The sequence below is a fragment of the Crinia signifera genome, chromosome 2, assembly GCF_055691185.1.
Source record: "Crinia signifera chromosome 2, ASM5569118v1, whole genome shotgun sequence".
Classification (NCBI taxonomy): Eukaryota; Metazoa; Chordata; class Amphibia; order Anura; family Myobatrachidae; genus Crinia; species Crinia signifera.
The window spans coordinates 404375231-404394608 of record NC_139218.1 but is presented as its reverse complement, the minus strand read 5'-3'; the positions used below and the strand labels follow the sequence as shown (position 1 = coordinate 404394608).

The 19378-nt window shown below is 46.9% G+C and overlaps 1 protein-coding gene across 1 annotated transcript in view; it reads right to left on the bottom strand.

The window, feature by feature from the left end:
* Window positions 1–19378, bottom strand: part of LOC146058639 (transient receptor potential cation channel subfamily M member 2-like) — a 263946-nt gene that overhangs the window by 85549 nt on the left and 159019 nt on the right. Inside the window, exon 16 of the mRNA XM_083170912.1 lies at window positions 13382–13498. Coding sequence (XP_083027038.1) covers window positions 13382–13498 — 117 coding nt within the window. The remainder of the gene's footprint in view (window positions 1–13381; window positions 13499–19378) is intronic.

Genomic DNA, 19378 nt, shown 5'->3' with positions numbered 1-19378 from the left:
CCTGGTTCCTGTAACTGAGTCCTGTTACCTGGTTCCTGTACCTGAGTCCTGTCACCTGGTTCCTGTACCTGAGTCCTGTTACCTGGTTCCTGTACCTGAGTCCTGTTACGTGGTTCCTGTTCCTGTACCTGAATCCTGTTACCTGTTCCTGTGCCTGAGTCCTGTTACCTGTTACCTTGTTCCTGTTCCTGAGTCCTGTTACCTGGTTCCTGTTCCTGTACCTGAGTCCTGCTACCTGGTTCCTGTTCCTGAGTCCTGTTACCTTGTTCCTGTACCTGAGTCCTGTTACCTTATACCTGTCATCATAGAGTCTGTTAACTGCAACCAAGTCCTGGTAGATCAGATCATGGCTATGGCTCGTGTTCTGTCAGACTTGTGGCCCCCCAAAACGGTGTCCGATGTGCACTTCCCCGAAACCGCATCCGATGTTTTGACCGCAGGAGGGGTGACTGAGGCCGCAGCCAGTGGCGTGTCCCCAGTAGGGGTGGCCGATGCCTCAGCCAGCGGCGTGTCCCCAGGAGGGGTGGCCAATGCCTCAGCCGATGGCGTGTCCCCAGGCGGGCTGGCTGATGCCTCAGCCGATGGCGTGTCCCCAGGCGGGCTGGCCGATGCCTTAGCTGATGGCGTGTACCCAAGAGGGGTGGCCGATGCCTCAGCCGATGGCGTGTCCCCAGGAGGGGTGGCCGATGCCTCAGCCAATGGCGTGTCCCCAGGAGGGGTGGCCGATGCCTCAGCCGATGGCGTGTCCCCAGGAGGGGTGGCCGATGCCTCAGCCGATAGCGTGTCCCCAGGAGGGGTGGCCGATGCCTAAGCCGATGGCGTGTCCCCAGGAGGTGTGGCCGATGCCTCAGCCGATGGCATGTACCCAGGAGGGGTGGCCGATGGCGTGTCCCCAGGAGGGGTGGCCGATGGCGTGTCCCCAGGAGGGGTGGCCTATGCCTCAGCCGATGGCATGTACCCTGGAGGAGGGGTGGCCAATGCCTCAGCCGACGGCGAGTCCCCAGGAGGAGTGGCCGATGCCACAGCCAGTGGCATAGCCCCAGGAGGGGGTCCTGTCTGCCCAGCCCCAGGAGGGGGTCCTTTCTTTCCAGCCCCAGGAGGGGGTCCGTCTGATTTCCCAAAGGTCCGTGAGGGTCTGCCTGATGTCCCAGAGGTCCGCGAGGGTCCGCCTGCCGAGTATGATCCAGCCCCAGAAGGGGGTCCATGCATCATAGACCCAGGAGGGGGTCCTTCTGCCCTTGCCCTCGGGCATGTGGTCCCGTCTGCCCTTGCCCTCGGGCATGTGGTCCCGTCTGCCCTTGCCCTCGGGCATGTGGTCCTGTCTGCCCTTGCCCTCGGGCATGTGGTCCCATCTGCCCTTGCCCTCGGGCATGTGGTCCAGTCTGCCCTTGCCTTCGGGCATGTGGTCCTGTCTGCCCTTGTCTTCGGGCATGAGGACGTGGTTGCACCTGCAGTTAGGCATGTCTTGAGGGCCGCAGTGACGGCTATCAATCGTGGTGAAAAAAAATTCAGATTGACCAAGATCCAGCCAGTGTCTGCCATATCAGAGGTCCTGTCCACGTCTGATGTCCTGTTCCTGCCAGAATAGACTTTTGCTCTGCCCAGTGAGAGAAGCCTCAGCTCGAATTTCCAGGAGGCGTCTGGAATCCGCCTTCTCAAGGGGGGCATTATGTCAGGACTGATATTTTTTTCTAGTGTGGTCTGTGGTGCCTCTGGTTACGCAGAGGTGCTGCTGTTGTTATTCTGTTTCTTGTGGTCCCTGCGCACTGATCCCCTGTTGTTATATTAACCGTGCAGTACCTCTGTGTGGCCAGAGGTGCTGCTATCATTTCTTGGTCTGCAGTACCGGTGGGTGGCCAGAGGTGCTGCTATCATTTTTTGGTCTGCAGTACCTGTGGGTGGCCAGAGGTGATGCTGTTTGGTTCTGCCTGCAGAACTGTGGCTTCTGAGAGCAGTTCCAGCTGGTGTAATCAGCTGGACTGGGCTGTTCTCAGAGTGCCATTCCCAGCTGCAGCACACATTGATCAATAAGGGGCCTGTCTCTGTGTGCTGCAGCGATTGGTCTGCCCTGGTTTAAAAACTGCATTTGCCCAGAGCTCAGGGCCAGTGATAGCTTTCTCAGTCGTGTCTGTACTGCTGTAGCTGACCTGATGCCATGTCTGTACTGCTGTAGCTGACCTGTTACCTGGTTCCTGTTACCTGGTTCCTGTTACCTGGTTCCTGTACCTGAGTCCTGTTACCTTGTTCCTGTGCCTGATACCTGTTCCTGTACCTGAGTCATGTTACCTGGTTCCTGTTCCTGTACCTGAGTCATGTTACCTGGTTCCTGTTCCTGTACCTGAGTCCTGTTACCTGGTTCCTGTTCCTGTACCTGAGTCCTGTTACCTGGTTCCTGTTCCTGTACCTGAGTCCTGTTACCTGGTTCCTGTTCCTGTACCTGAGTCCTGTTACCTGGTTCCTGTTCCTGTACCTGAGTCCTCGTGGACCCCAACGAGGGAAAATAGCCGACGGCCGTCGGGAACCCGGCCGTCTGTGTTTTAACAGTCAGGATCCCAACGTCGGGTTAATGACTGTCGGGATCCGGACTGTCGGGACCCCTTCCAGCACCCGTCCACTGTTACTCCTAACACAAATGAATTACTCAGGTGGATAAATATGCACAAGCCAGCATTGCTGCATCCACCGCACTAGGAGGGGTAAATATACAAACATAGATGTTTATACTCTAACCATTGTGATGTCATTACTAAATATATACTAAGAACATTCTCTTCACATGAAATACTGTGATGTTTAACCTAACTAACATTTGCATTACCATAGAGACCTTATCATTTTCATTTCATTCCATGGAAACGTTACCATACTCAATGCATCCTATTAACCTCATTACGAACACGGTTCTCAGTATATGTACTTTATTAATTCATTTTTGTCAAGTATTGAATTTATTCGTTATTAAATTTGTCATCATTTTAGCCCAGTCTCGGTTACATATTTGTTGTCTTATTAGTTTTTGTGGTATAGGTAATTACATTAGACTGCTAATGAAGGCATTATCCCTTTTTGTTGTTATAATTAAAGTTTTATTTATTTATATTACATATACAATCCTCAATTCTCCCCTCTTTCGTTTTTTTCTTACACAGTGGCCCTCTAGCGCATAGCCATTTTCCCAATTTTTGGGATGTGGGAGACCCCCAATGAAATGTATGGGGTATTGATATTAATGGTAAATGTTCAGCATCTGCGCCCAGCGCGTATCAGCCACTTGTGCGCCACAGCTTACACATATAAACACCCAGGGCTCCAACACTATTTGTTATACTGCACAAAAGAAGGGGGAACCACTAAATTAGTGGAAGGTTGGGCGCTAGTTGGTATCAATTTACAGAAACAATGATTATTTGACTTGTAATAGTTTAAAATCTAGTCAATCTGTATTTTAGCTTGCAGTTCTCCCACGTGTATCAGTGTGGATACACCTAATCTGTCTATTGCCCGACTTTTTAGGGTACAGGTTCTAGACAGATACAAATAGACAATTTAAGGACAAGAGATGGAGTTTCTGCGCTGTTTTTGTATAAATCAATTTGCACCATGGATAAAGTCACTTCACGTACACAATTTTTATCTGTTTCTAAATATTTATTTTCATTTACTAGTATAAAAAAAGATTTTTATCATGTAAAATACAATACAATTTTATAGGCGGCCACCTACAGATATATACGATAGTATTATAGCGATTGCATAAATATTTTTTATATTTTATATATATCATGCAATCGATATGTAAACAAATATCATTTACACAAATATTTTATAAAAAAAACTTTGTTTCACATAAAAAATTATAATAAATATATATGTAAAAAAATTTAATCGCATATATATAAAGAAAAATTGATATAGATACATTTTATAATTATAAAAATATATACAATATTATACTTTGTAACTTATAGCCCCAAGATAGCGAAAGCTGTAAACTCAGTCCATGTATCTAGAATTCTGGACAGATAGTATATTTTTTCTGAAGAAAGACTGAACTGAGCGGGTCTTATTTTTCATATAGACCCTATTAGTCTTTGGTTGTAGATACAGTCTTTTCCAATTAAAGATGAATTAAAAGTGAAAATACTTTGTATGTACAAACTTGTAACTTTAGTTGAATTGGCGGTATATGCCTTTGGAAAAAGTAATTTGCACAGCGGTGCGTCTCTCACCTGCACGGGCTGTGCGTGGATACCTGTCCCGGTAACGGAATGTCTCGCTGCATACACTGCGCTCAGATGTCTGCGCTAGTCGTGGAGTGTCCCTCCGGTGAGCGGGGTGATCGGGGAGGACACCGCGTGGATGTTGGTAGCGGGCGTCTCACTCACCCGTGTAGTTGGAATCCGACAGCTGGCGCTGCTCTCACCTGCGCCGCTGTATCACCTGCACAGGCTGTGCGTGAATATTTGTCCCGGTATCGGAATGTCTCGCTGCACACACTGCGCTCAGATGTCTGCGCTGAGTTGTGGAGTGTCCCTCCGGTGAGCGGGGTGATCGGGGAGGACACCGCGTGGATGTTGTTGGCTGGCGTCTCACTCACCCGTGTAGTTGGAATCCGACAGCTGGCGCTGCTCTCACCTGCGCCGCTGTATCACCTGCTCCTCACCGGAGTTCTCCTGGCAGCTTGGAGGACGTAATGACGTACAGCTTGGTCTGTATTTTCTCCCAATAGAATTATGCTGGTAATAGTAGATACGGAAGATATAACAGGATCCAGGCAAATAGTATTTCTTCTGAATTGAAGGCTGTAGGCTGGGTGAACCTCTGACGCGTTTCGCCCTATCAGAGGGCTTTTTCAAAGAGTGATATTAGTTTGCTCAGTATGGCTTTTTATACCCAGCTACACATTGATTTTCCAATTTCATTGGATAAGAGAATGACACAGGTGTGTCTGGTCATTTTAACCTCTTATATGCTTTTTCTTTCGCAATCTACAGGGCTTTCTAAGTCACATTAGGAACATTATTATAGATAATACAACAAACATATTTCTACATATAATTATAAAAAGCAAATATTAATAGTAATAATAACAGTAACAACTCTCAATTTTTGTTTCTTTTTCCTTTTTCTTTCTAAAAGAAATTTTTTTTTCAATTAAATTGTCCCATGTTAGACTCGAACTTAGCACTTCGTGATCTCTAAACTGACTCCCTATCTGTTGTGCCACTAGATTAGGAACATTTTTTCTTTATTTTCCATGGGCCTAGATGTCTCTTTTATTTTTCATCTATTTTTCATTTAACGATATTCTTTCGTAACCTCATCATCTTCTAATTTTTATATATTCACATATAAGTAGTTATCCATTCATGTACCCATCTTTTTTATCAAAATACCAATCATTACATCAACATCAAATCATAAATCTCGACTTGTCTTTAATTTATCAAAATACCAATCATTACACATTTGCGCTAAATGGCATTTGGCTGTAGTTCTTTTACATATACTATATTGAAGTGTATCCTAACTCCATTCCACCCGGCCAGAAATTTATACAGGCTGTTTCTGGTCCGTACTTCACCCCGCTGATGTGCCACTCTACAGCGGGAGTGAAGACGGATTCGGGAGTCACAGTGCTCCCCCGTCTTACAGTCTGCAACCTCTAGCTTATGGACATGAAAGTTTATATTAACTGTCTCCATTCTGTATTCTAAACATAGTGGCTTCTTTATTCTCTATTTTTTCTTTCTACTTTTAATGATGTTAGTATCTTATCTTATTCTGCAAGAATATTCTAGATGAAAGATTCTAGATCTATATTAGCATTTTACCCCAAGGGAGTTAATGTTTGTAGTTGAAATATCCAAAATGCTTCTTTATTTGCCAGTTCTCTAAATCTGTCCCCTCCTCTTTCTGTGATTTTAACTTGATGTACACCATATATTTGTAAACCTTCTATACTCCCTTGATGGGCTTCTGTCACATGCCTAGAAACACTGTGGTGGGGAAAATTTTTCAAAATATTAAGTCGATGTTCTCTGAATCTGTCCTTCAATTTTCTTGTGGTGCGGCCCACATATTGTAAGCCGCACACACATTGCAACACGTATATACAATATGCTGTGTTACAGTTTAAGAATTCTTTAATCTCAAATTTTCTTTTATTACTATGTGATTCCACCACCACTGTCCTTCTCGGCATGTGACTACAAGTAATACATCTAGTTTGGTTGCACCTATAACATCCTTTAATTTTCTCCTGTTGATCAAGCCATGTTCTATTTTGTTCTTTTTTAATCAACTAATCAAAACTAAATTTAATTCAAAATCTGAACAGATAAAAAAGATCTTGAAAAAGAATTATACTCTCTTAGAACAAGATCCAATTCTGAATAAAGTCATTGACCCACAATTAAAAATAGTATTTAAAAAGAACTCAAACTTAAAATCCATAATTGCTCCAAGCAAATTAAGGATAGAAAAACCTTTGATTAAAAAAGAACAAAATAGAACATGGCTTGATCAACAGGAGAAAATTAAAGGATGTTATAGGTGCAACCAAACTAGATGTATTACTTGTAGTCACATGCCGAGAAGGACAGTGGTGGTGGAATCACATAGTAATAAAAGAAAATTTGAGATTAAAGAATTCTTAAACTGTAACACGGCATATTGTATATACGTGTTGCAATGTGTGTGCGGCTTACAATATGTGGGCCGCACCACAAGAAAATTGAAGGACAGATTCAGAGAACATCGACTTAATATTTTGAAAAATTTTCCCCACCACAGTGTTTCTAGGCATGTGACAGAAGCCCATCAAGGGAGTATAGAAGGTTTACAAATATATGGTGTACATTAAGTTAAAATCACAGAAAGAGGAGGGGACAGATTTAGAGAACTGGCAAATAAAGAAGCATTTTGGATATTTCAACTACAAACATTAACTCCCTTGGGGTTAAATGCTAATATAGATCTAGAATCTTTCATCTAGAATATTCTTGCAGAATAAGATAAGATACTAACATCATTAAAAGTAGAAAGAAAAAATAGAGAATAAAGAAGCCACTATGTTTAGAATACAGAATGGAGACAGTTAATATAAACTTTCATGTCCATAAGCTAGAGGTTGCAGACTGTAAGACGGGGGAGCACTGTGACTCCCGAATCCGTCTTCACTCCCGCTGTAGAGTGGCACATCAGCGGGGTGAAGTACGGACCAAAAACAGCCTGTATAAATTTCTGGCCGGGTGGAATGGAGTTAGGATACACTTCAATATAGTATATGTAAAAGAACTACAGCCAAATGCCATTTAGCGCAAATGTGTAATGATTGGTATTTTGATAAATTAAAGACAAGTCGAGATTTATGATTTGATGTTGATGTAATGATTGGTATTTTGATAAAAAAGATGGGTACATGAATGGATAGCTACTTATATGTGAATATATAAAAATTAGAAGATGATGAGGTTACGAAAGAATATCGTTAAATGAAAAATAGATGAAAAATAAAAGAGACATCTAGGCCCATGGAAAATAAAGAAAAAATGTTCCTAATCTAGTGGCACAACAGATAGGGAGTCAGTTTAGAGATCACGAAGTGCTAAGTTCGAGTCTAACATGGGACAATTTAATTGAAAAAAAAATTTCTTTTAGAAAGAAAAAGGAAAAAGAAACAAAAATTGAGAGTTGTTACTGTTATTATTACTATTAATATTTGCTTTTTATAATTATATGTAGAAATATGTTTGTTGTATTATCTATATTAATGTTCCTAATGTGACTTAGAAAGCCCTGTAGATTGCGGAAGAAAAAGCATATAAGAGGTTAAAATGACCAGACACACCTGTGTCATTCTCTTATCCAATGAAATTGGAAAATCAATGTGTAGCTGGGTATAAAAAGCCATACTGAGCAAACTAATATCACTCTTTGAAAAAGCCCTCTGATAGGGCGAAACGCGTTAGAGGTTCACCCAGCCTACAGCCTTCAATTCAGAAGAAATACTATTTGCCTGGATCCTGTTATATCTCCCGTATCTACTATTACCAGCATAATTCTATTGGGAGAAAATACAGACCAAGCTGTACGTCATTACGTCCTCCAAGCTGCCAGGAGAACTCCGGTGAGGAACAGGTGATACAGCGGCGCAGGTGAGAGCAGCGCCAGCTGTCGGATTCCAACTACACGGGTGAGTGAGACGCCAGCCAACAACATCCACGCGGTGTCCTCCCCGATCACCCCGCTCACCGGAGGGACACTCCACAACTCAGCGCAGACATCTGAGCGCAGTGTGTGCAGCGAGACATTCCGATACCGGGACAAATATTCACGCACAGCCTGTGCAGGTGATACAGCGGCGCAGGTGAGAGCAGCGCCAGCTGTCGGATTCCAACTACACGGGTGAGTGAGACGCCCGCTACCAACATCCACGCGGTGTCCTCCCCGATCACCCCGCTCACCGGAGGGACACTCCACGACTAGCGCAGACATCTGAGCGCAGTGTATGCAGCGAGACATTCCGTTACCGGGACAGGTATCCACGCACAGCCCGTGCAGGTGAGAGACGCACCGCTGTGCAAATTACTTTTTCCAAAGGCATATACCGCCAATTCAACTAAAGTTACAAGTTTGTACATACAAAGTATTTTCACTTATAATTCATCTTTAATTGGAAAAGACTGTATCTTCAACCAAAGACTAATAGGGTCTATATGAAAAATAAGACCCGCTCAGTTCAGTCTTTCTTCAGAAAAAATATACTATCTGTCCAGAATTCTAGATACATGGACTGAGTTTAAAGCTTTCGCTATCTTGGGGCTATAAGTTACAAAGTATAATATTGTATATATTTTTATAATTATAAAATTTATCTATATCAATTTTTCTTTATATATATATGCGATTAAATTTTTTTACATATATATTTATTATAATTTTTTATGTGAAACAAAGTTTTTTTTATAAAATATTTGTGTAAATGATATTTGTTTACATATCGATTGCATGATATATATAAAATATAAAAAATATTTATGCAATCGCTATAATACTATCGTATATATCTGTAGGTGGCCGCCTATAAAATTGTATTGTATTTTACATGATAAAAATCTTTTTTTATACAAGTAAATGAAAATAACTATTTGTTATACAATTGTTTGTTTTTTTTGCCATAAAAATCTACATTATTTATAAAATAAAATCTTCCAAGTTCATTTTAAAATCTCGCTACTTCCCCATCCCTCCTCCTCCATCCCCCTCTACCTCCTCCCTCCCCCATTCCTCCTCCCTCCTTTCTTCCCCTTTTCCCTCCTCATACTTCCTCCCCTCCTCCTCTCATTCTTTCTCCCCTCCCCTACTTCCACCCCTCTTCCCTCCTCCCGACCCTATTTCTTCCCCAATCCATCCTCCCTTCCCCATCCTTTCTCCGCCATCCATCCTCCCTCCCCTCACTTCCTCCTCTCATCCATCATCCCTCCACCTTTCCTCCCCAATCCTTCCTCCCTTCCCCATCCTTTCTCCGCCATCCATCCTCCCTCCCCTCACTTCCTCCTCTCATCCATCCTCCCTCCCCCATCCCTCCTCCCTCCACCTCTTTGCTCCCCAATCCCTCCTCCCTTCCCCATCCTTTCTCTGCCATCCATCCATCCATCCTCCCTCCCCCCTACTTCCACCTCCAGTGTCGGACTGGGGCATGCAGGGCCCACCAGGGAAATGCACTCCAAGGGGCGTGGTCTTTTTGAAGGGGTGTGGCTGTGACCTGAGAGCGATGGCTATACACTATGCAATAAGTAGGTGGGACCTTTGCGCGGTGAAAAGGGGCGTGGTCTCATGGGACGGAGGCGTGGTATAACAACATGGGGCGTGGTATTACACTTTAGACCACACTCCGTAATACCCATTACACATAAATCAACATGCCGTAATGCCAATTACACATAAGGCCACACACCATAATGCCCATTACATACTATATAACAAAACGTAATGCCCATTACATATTTGACACATAAGTGCCGCTTACCTACGTGCTCATTGCTAGGGGGTTCATGCTCGATGCCATGTGGGAATACAAGCTTGTTGCCAAGGGAGGATGTCTTGCGTCGCTGGACTCACTTTATTGAAAGAAATGTCTATGGCTGTAGTCTCTGCAGGAGCATCAATATTTTCAGTTCTTGCGCTGGGGTCTGGCAGCCAATCAGGAGCAGCTACCAAGACAACTCCTGATTGGCTGCCGGCGGTCCAAAGGGAAAACTGCTTAGACTACAGCCGGGCAGCGCACATCGCTCTCTGCCCGGCTGTCATTTCTTTCAATTAGGTGAGTCCAGCGGCGTGAGACATCCCCCTTGGCAATAAGCAATTCCTTAGACTAAACAGCCAGGCAAAGAAAGACATGTGGTGCAGATGCACACTCCATATTATTAATCAAAATCAATCAATAATAGAGGTTCTTGGTATATTCATTGGCCAAGAATTATTTGCCCACCAACCAGCTTCACGGTAACCTCATTTCTGGTGGGTCCCTAATACTAAGAATCTGGGGCGCGGAACCCTAAAAAGGCCAGCATAAGCCAGTCACCCCAGGGCAGCACACAAGTTAAAAACTAAGCTATAAGTGTGTGTTAATAAGAAAGAAGCAGGAGCTAGAGGTTAAAAAGTGTAGTACTAGGAAGTATAATATTAGTGAAAATAAATAGTGCTAAATAAATGTTAGGGTGTGCCACCTCGAAAGCTACTCGGTTACACCAACCCAAGGGGAGCCGCGCCCCAAATCCATCTCCAAGACTAGCAATTAGTGTAAATTTTTAGGTCTTACCTTCATTGTGCCCTCAGTTTGCAGTCTGTGGCTACCGGGGACCAAGCTGGTGAAATAATATTCAGATCAGGTGGGCGGGGTGCTACTCTAAGTTGAAGGAGTCCCAACCTTCAGGTGTACAGGTGGATCTGAACATTAGTTCACCAGTTTGGTCCCCGGTAGCCACAGACTGCAAACTGAGAGCACAATGAAGGTAAGACCTAAAAATTTACACTAATTACTAGTCTTGGAGATGGATTTGGGGCGCGGCTCCCCTGGGGTTGGTGTAACCGAGTTGCTTTCAGGGTGGCACACCCTAACATTTATTTAGCACTCTTTATTTTCACTAATATTATACTTCCTAGCACTACACATTTTAACCTCTAGCTCCTGCTTCTTTCTTATTAACACACATTTATAGCTTAGTTTTTCACTTGTGTGCTGCCCTGGGGTGACTGGCTTATGCTGGCCTTTTTGGGGTTCCGCGCCCCATATTCTTAGTATTAGGGACCCACCAGAAATGAGGTTACCGTGAAGCTGGTTGGTGGGCAAATATTTCTTGGCCAATGAATATACCAAGAACCTCTATTATTGATTGATTTTGATTAATAATATGGAGTGTGCATCTGCACCACATGTCTTTCTTTGCAGAACTACAAGTCCCAGCATGATATCACCTCATGTAAATCGGGTGTGCATTCTAAGATCCCCCCCCCCCCCCCCCCCCCATAAACAGCCAGGCAGCACACAGCTCTTTTCTGCCCGGCTGTCATTTCTTTAAATTTTAAGCGGCTGGTGGTCTAATGGGTGGTCCGGTGCACCCCCGGACCACCTCTTAGATTCACCTATGCCCCCCCCCCCCATATAATACATTACATAGGTCCCCCCACTCAAATAGTACAGCACATAGGCACCCCATATAGTACATTACATACATAGGTCCCCCCACTCAGATATTAGTACAGCACAGCACATAGGCCCCCAATAAAATACATTACAAAGGTCATCCCACTCAAATAGTACAGCACATAGGTCCCCCCATATAGTACATTACATAGGTCTGACACTCAAATAGTACAGCACATAGGCCCTCAATAAAATACAATACATAGGTCCCCCACTTAGATAATAGTACAGCACATAGGCCCCCATATGGTACAGCACATAGCCCCCCCTCCATATGGTACAGCACATAGGTCCGCCCTACCCAGATAATATGGCACATAGGTCCCCCACATATAGTGCATTACATAGGTCCCCCACTCAAATAGTATAGCACATAGGCCCCCATATAGTACAGCACATAGCCCCTCCCCCCCCATATAGTACATTACATAGGTCCTCCCTACCCAGATAATGTGGCACAGCGTCTATTCCCGCAGCCAGGGGGCTGGGGGCATGGCTAGAGGCTCACAGAGCCTCTGGGTCATGCCCCCATAGCGGCTAAATGGGGGCATAGCCTTGCTGGAGAGCCGCAAGTATAGACCACGCCCCCGGAATTAGGCCACGCCCCCGACATTTTCGTCACGCCTGCGGTGCGCAGCAGCACCGTCCCGCCTCCATCAGATCAAAAGTTGGGAGGTATGCGTGCAGAGTCCTGTGCTGCGCCGGCGGGAGTCGAGTCAACTGTGGCGTGGTGTGTAGCGTCTGATGTCATGACGCACGACGCAGCGCAGCAGTGTGACAGGCTCCCAGGCAAGGCTCCTCTGCCCTGCTTGCAGCCGCCGGGATATTGATACTGTGGCGGTGGGGGGAAATAAAGAGCAATAGCCCCGTGGGCGGGGTCCGAAATCCCCGGCGCCCACCGGGGGATTCCCTGGATCCCCGCCAGGCCAGTCCGAGCCTGTCCACCTCTCCTTCCTCCCCCATCGCTCCTCCCTACCCCTACTTCCTCCCCATCCCTCCTCCCTCCCCTATTTCTTCCCCAATCCATCCTCCCTCCCCCTACATCCTCCTCTCCTCCCTCCCCCTACTTCCTCCTCTCCTCCCTCCCCCATTGCTCCTCCCTCCCCCTACTTCCTCCTCTCCTCCCTCCCCCATTGCTCCTCCCTACCCCTACTTCCTCCTCTCCTCCCTCCCCCATTGCTCCTCCCTACCCCTACTTCCTCCTATCCTCCCTCCCCCATTGCTCCTCCTTCCCCCTACTTCCTCCTCTCCTCCCTCCCCCATTGCTCCTCCCTACCCCATTGCTCCTCCCTCCCCCTACTTCCTCCTCTCCTCCCTCCCCCATTGCTCCTCCCTCCCCCATTGCTCCTCCCTACCCCTACTTCCGCCCCATCCCTCCTCCCCCATTGCTCCCCCCTTCCCCTACTTCCTCCTCTCCTCCCTTCCCCATTGCTCCTCCCTCCCCCTACTTCCTCCTCTCCTCCCTCATCGCTCCTCCCTACCCCTACTTCCTCCCCATCCCTCCTCCCTCCCCTATTTCAGATATCAGTTTGCAGACACCTCACCTAACTCTGTCTGCACATGTTACATCTGCCCCCCTGCAGTGCAGCATGGCTTTGCCCTTTTTCTAACCAGGCTGAATCAGGGCATATATTGGGTAAATTGGGCTTTGCCTTGTTTCTCATTCCTTACCTACAGAGCGCAGACATATCACTGTACATGTTGGTCCTCTGGTCGCACTGCACCGCCGTATGTTCCTGCTCGCACTGCGCGTCCCCGGTGCGGGAATCAGCATTTCCAGCTCCTCTTCTATAAAGACAACAGAGGCAATGAGCAGCGCTGTGATTGGCTGCACTGTAACTTTTCCAATTACTTTTATTTCAGTGCTGCCAGTGTGATGCTGATGCAAGAATTAGCCAGACTCCAATTCTTGAAATCTTTATTATTTATTAACTTAATACATTAGCACATGGTGCAATGACACAACATCTTCAGTTCATACAGCTCCTCAGCGTCGGATGGCAATAACCCTGGGCGTGGCTGTGATAATCACTTATATGTTATGATAGTTTTCTATAGATGCTCCCAATACAGCTAGGTGGTCTGGGTAATGTGACAGTTAGTAATGACTTCACCTGTGCACCAGCTAGGTGGTCTGGGTAACATGACAGTTAGTAATGACTACACCTGTGAAGCAGCTAGGTGGTCTGGGTAATGTAACAGTTAGTAATGACTACACCTGTGCAGCAGCTAGGTGGTCTGGGTAATGTGACAGTTAGTAATGACTACACCTGTGCACCAGCTAGGTGGTCTGGGTAATCTGACAGTTAGTAATGACTGCACCTGTGCACCAGCTAGGTGGTCTGGGTAATGTGACAGTTAGTAATGACTGCACCTGTGCACCAGCTAGGTGGTCTGGGTAATCTGACAGTTAGTAATGACTGCACCTGTGCAGCAGCTAGGTGGTCTGGGTAATGTGACAGCTAGTAATGACTGCACCTGTGCACCAGCTAGGTGGTCTGGGTAATGTGACAGTTAGTAATGACTACACCTGTGCAGCACCTAGGTGGTCTGGGTAGTGTGACAGTTAGTAATGACTACACCTGTGCACCAGCTAGGTGGTCTGGGTAATGTGACAGCTAGTAATGACTGCACCTGTGTACCAGCTAGGTGGTCTGGGTAATCTGACAGTTAGTAATGACTGCACCTGTGCAGCAGCTAGGTGGTCTGGGTAATGTGACAGCTAGTAATGACTGCACCTGTGCACCAGCTAGGTGGTCTGGGTAATGTGACAGTTAGTAATGACTGCACCTGTGCACCCGCTAGGTGGTCGGGGTAATGTGACAGTTAGTAATGACTGCACCTGTGCACCAGCTAGGTGGTCTGGGTAATCTGACAGTTAGTAATGACTACACCTGTGCAGCAGCTAGGTGGTCTGGGTAATGTGACAGTTAGTAATGACTGCACCTGTGCACCAGCTAGGTGGTCTGGGTAATCTGACAGTTAGTAATGACTACACCTGTGCAGCAGCTAGGTGGTCTGGGTAATGTGACAGCTAGTAATGACTGCACCTGTGCACCAGCTAGGTGGTCTGGGTAATGTGACAGTTAGTAATGACTACACCTGTGCAGCAGCTAGGTGGTCTGGGTAATGTGACAGCTAGTAATGACTGCACCTGTGCACCAGCTAGGTGGTCTGGGAAAAGTGACAGTTAGTAATGACTAAACCAGTGCAGCAGCTAGGTGGTCTGGGTAATGTGACAGTTAGTAAGGACTACACCTGTGCACCAGCTAGGTGGTGTGGATAGTGTGACAGTAATGACTGCACCTGTGCAGCAGCTAAATGGTCTGGGTAATGTGGCAGTTAGTAATGACTACACCTGTGCAGCAGCTAGGTGGTCTGGGTAGTGTGACAGTTAGTAATGACTGCACCTGTGCAGCAGCTAGGAGGTCTGGGTAATGTGACAGTAATGACTGCATCTGTGCACCAGCTAGGTGGTCTGGGTAATCTGACAGTTGGTAATGACTGCACCTGTGCACCAGCTAGGGTGTCTGGGTAATGTGACAGTTAGTAATGACTACACCTGTGAACCAGCTAGGTGGTCTGGGTAATCTGACAGTTAGTAATGACTGCACCTGTGCAGCAGCTAGGGGGTATGGGTAATGTGGTAGTTAATAATGACTACACCTGTGCAGCAGCTAGGTGGTCTGGGTAGTGTGACAGTAACGAATACACCTGTGCAGCAGCTAGGTGGTCTGGGTAGTGTGACAGTTAGTAATGACTACACCTGTGCAGCAGCTAGGTGGTGTGGATAGTGTGACAGTAATGACTGCACCTGTGCACCAGCTAGGTGGTCTGGGTAATCTGACAGTTAGTAATGACTACACCTGTGCAGCAGCTAGGTGGTCTGGGTAATCTGACAGTAATGACTGCACCTGTGCAGCAGCTAGGTGGTCTGGGTAGTAATGACTACACCTGTGCAGCAGCTAGGTGGTGTGGATAGTGTGACAGTAATGACTGCACCTGTGCACCAGCTAGGTGGTCTGGGTAATCTGACAGTTAGTAATGGTTGCACATGTGCACCAGCTAGGGTGTCTGGGTAATGTGACAGTTAGTAATGACTGCACCTGTGCACCAGCTAGGGTGTCTGGGTAATGTGACAGTTAGTAATGACTGCACCTGTGCACCAGCTAGGGTGTCTGGGTAATGTGGCAGTTAGTAATGACTACACCTGTGCAGCAGCTAGGTGGTCTGGGTAATGTGATAGTAATGACTGCACCTGTGCACCAGCTAGGTGGTCTGGGTAATCTGACAGTTAGTAATGACTGCACCTGTGCACCAGCTAGGTGGTCTGGGTAATCTGACAGTTAGTAATGACTGCACCTGTGCACCAGCTAGGTGGTCTGGGTAATGTGACAGTTAGTAATGACTGCACCTGTGCACCAGCTAGGTGGTCTGGGTAATGTGACAGTTAGTAATGACTGCACCTGTGCACCAGCTAGGTGGTCTGGGTAATGTGACAGTTAGTAATGACTGCACCTGTGCACCAGCTAGGTGGTCTGGGTAATGTGACAGTTAGTAATGACTGCACCTGTGCACCAGCTAGGTGGTCTGGGTAATGTGACAGTTAGTAATGACTGCACCTGTGCACCAGCTAGGGTGTCTAGGTAATGTAACAGTTAGTAATGACTGCACCTGTGCACCAGCTAGGTGGTCTGTGTAATCTGACAGTTAGTAATGACTGCACCTGTGCACCAGCTAGGGTGTCTAGGTAATGTAACAGTTAGTAATGACTGCACCTGTGCACCAGCTAGGTGGTCTGTGTAATGTGACAGTTAGTAATGACTGCACCTGTGCAGCAGCTAGGTGGTCTGGGTAATGTGACAGTAATGACTGCATCTGTGCACCAGCTAGGTGGTCTGGGTAATCTGACAGTTGGTAATGACTGCACCTGTGCACCAGCTAGGGTGTCTGGGTAATGTGACAGTTAGTAATGACTACACCTGTGCACCAGCTAGGTGGTCTGGGTAATCTGACAGTTAGTAATGACTGCACCTGTGCAGCAGCTAGGTGGTCTGGGTAGTGTGACAGTTAGTAATGACTACACCTGTGCAGCAGCTAGGTGGTGTGGATAGTGTTACAGTAATGACTGCACCTGTGCACCAGCTAGGGGGTATGGGTAATGTGGTAGTTAATAATGACTACACCTGTGCAGCAGCTAGGTGGTCTGGGTAGTGTGACAGTAACGAATACACCTGTGCAGCAGCTAGGTGGTCTGGGTAGTGTGACAGTTAGTAATGACTACACCTGTGCAGCAGCTAGGTGGTGTGGATAGTGTGACAGTAATGACTGCACCTGTGCACCAGCTAGGTGGTCTGGGTAATCTGACAGTTAGTAATGACTACACCTGTGCAGCAGCTAGGTGGTCTGGGTAATCTGACAGTAATGACTGCACCTGTGCAGCAGCTAGGTGGTCTGGGTAGTAATGACTACACCTGTGCAGCAGCTAGGTGGTGTGGATAGTGTGACAGTAATGACTGCATCTGTGCACCAGCTAGGTGGTCTGGGTAATCTGACAGTTAGTAATGGTTGCACATGTGCACCAGCTAGGGTGTCTGGGTAATGTGACAGTTAGTAATGACTGCACCTGTGCACCAGCTAGGGTGTCTGGGTAATGTGACAGTTAGTAATGACTGCACCTGTGCACCAGCTAGGGTGTCTGGGTAATGTGGCAGTTAGTAATGACTACACCTGTGCAGCAGCTAGGTGGTCTGGGTATTGTGATAGTAATGACTGCACCTGTGCACCAGCTAGGTGGTCTGGGTAATCTGACAGTTAGTAATGACTGCACCTGTGCACCAGCTAGGTGGTCTGGGTAATCTGACAGTTAGTAATGACTGCACCTGTGCACCAGCTAGGTGGTCTGGGTAATGTGACAGTTAGTAATGACTGCACCTGTGCACCAGCTAGGTGGTCTGGGTAATGTGACAGTTAGTAATGACTGCACCTGTGCACCAGCTAGGGTGTCTAGGTAATGTAACAGTTAGTAATGACTGCACCTGTGCACCAGCTAGGTGGTCTGTGTAATCTGACAGTTAGTAATGACTGCACCTGTGCACCAGCTAGGGTGTCTGGGTAATGTGACAGTTAGTAATGACTGCACCTGTGCACCAGCTAGGGTGTCTGGGGAATGTGACAGTAATGACTGCACCTGTGCACCAGCTAGATTCTGCAGTGTGTGTGCCTGTCCCTGTCTCTTGATGAACATCTCTCTACAGAACTTCATCCACAATTTCCCCTGTTGCAGGACCGGTCATTATTCGCAGACTGTGTTACACACATGGCCACTGGGGGGCTCTTCCTACGCCAGAGACAACACACACACACACACAGTCACTTCCAGAGACACAACAGATTAGCACGGGTGTCAAACACAAGGCCCGCGGGCCAAATCCAGGCCCGCCAGACCTAGTCATGTGGCCCGCGCGAGGAGATAGCATGCAGGGGCAGTGTGTCTAAAACTGGAGTGCTGCGTCCACGTCCACCTTACCTTTTCCTCCACTGTCGGCGGCCATGTTCCTGTAGGCACATATGTATGCGGCTACAGAAACATGGCCGCCGGCCTTCACGGCTACGTGGAGGAGGGCCCAGCCGCCTGTTCCCTCTGATGGCCGGCAGTGACAGACACTGGGTGGGGACGTCATGATGGTGACGCCGCCCGCCCATGCGTCTGTAGAGAAGTAGGAGCAGGCAGGGAAGCTGGACCGGGAGTCGGGGACAGTGTGGCCGCAGCAAGCAGTGAAAAAAAGCTGGAAGCCGCAGCAGCTGCAGGACAGCATACCCTCCAACTGTACCAATTTAGCCGGTACAGTACCATTTTTAAATGGTCTGTACCGGCTAAATCTAACTGTACCGAATGTACCGATTTCTGAGGTGGCTTCTGGAACTCTGGGAAATGTAGTCTTCACCTGCCAACTGTCCTTTGTGTAGTATGAGGCTTAGACTACATTTCCTAGGTTGCACTGCAGGGGGCCTCAGCCGGACTCCAGTCCTTACCTTGATTAGAGATTTCTCCCTAGAACCCCTGCACCTCCTCTCCGTTCCCAGGGGATTGCAAAGCCAGTGCACCCCAGGCCCACAGTGCACAGGGGCGCCCCCTGATACCGTATTTGAGCTTATGGGCGGGCGGCTGAGGACGAGGAGGCCCCGGGGGGCACAGAAAGCAGGGTGAGTGCTACTATGATACCTGGGGCCCCGGGTATATGATCTTCCTAAATGACGCCAATAAACCTTCGGAAAGGGGATTTGGCCACACCTCCCTTTTCCACTGAACACGCCCATTTGGCCACGCCCCCTTTCCGAATGTGCACCGATTTCGTCCCTCCAGATGTTGGAGGGTATGGGACAGACGGAGAAACAGTAAGTGAGGATGAGGATCACACTCACAATAAAAAAAAAATATATATATCTGCTGTTTCCTGAGGTGTCCCCGTGTATAATAATAATAATAATAATAATAATAATAATAATAATAATAATAATAATAATAATAATAATGCCATGACACCACAGGCTGCTCCTCCTGTATAATCATTTATGTGTCATGGCATTACTTTTATTATATTATACAGGGGGAGCAGTCTGTGGTGTCATGGCATTATTATTATACAGGGGGAGCAGCCTGTGGTG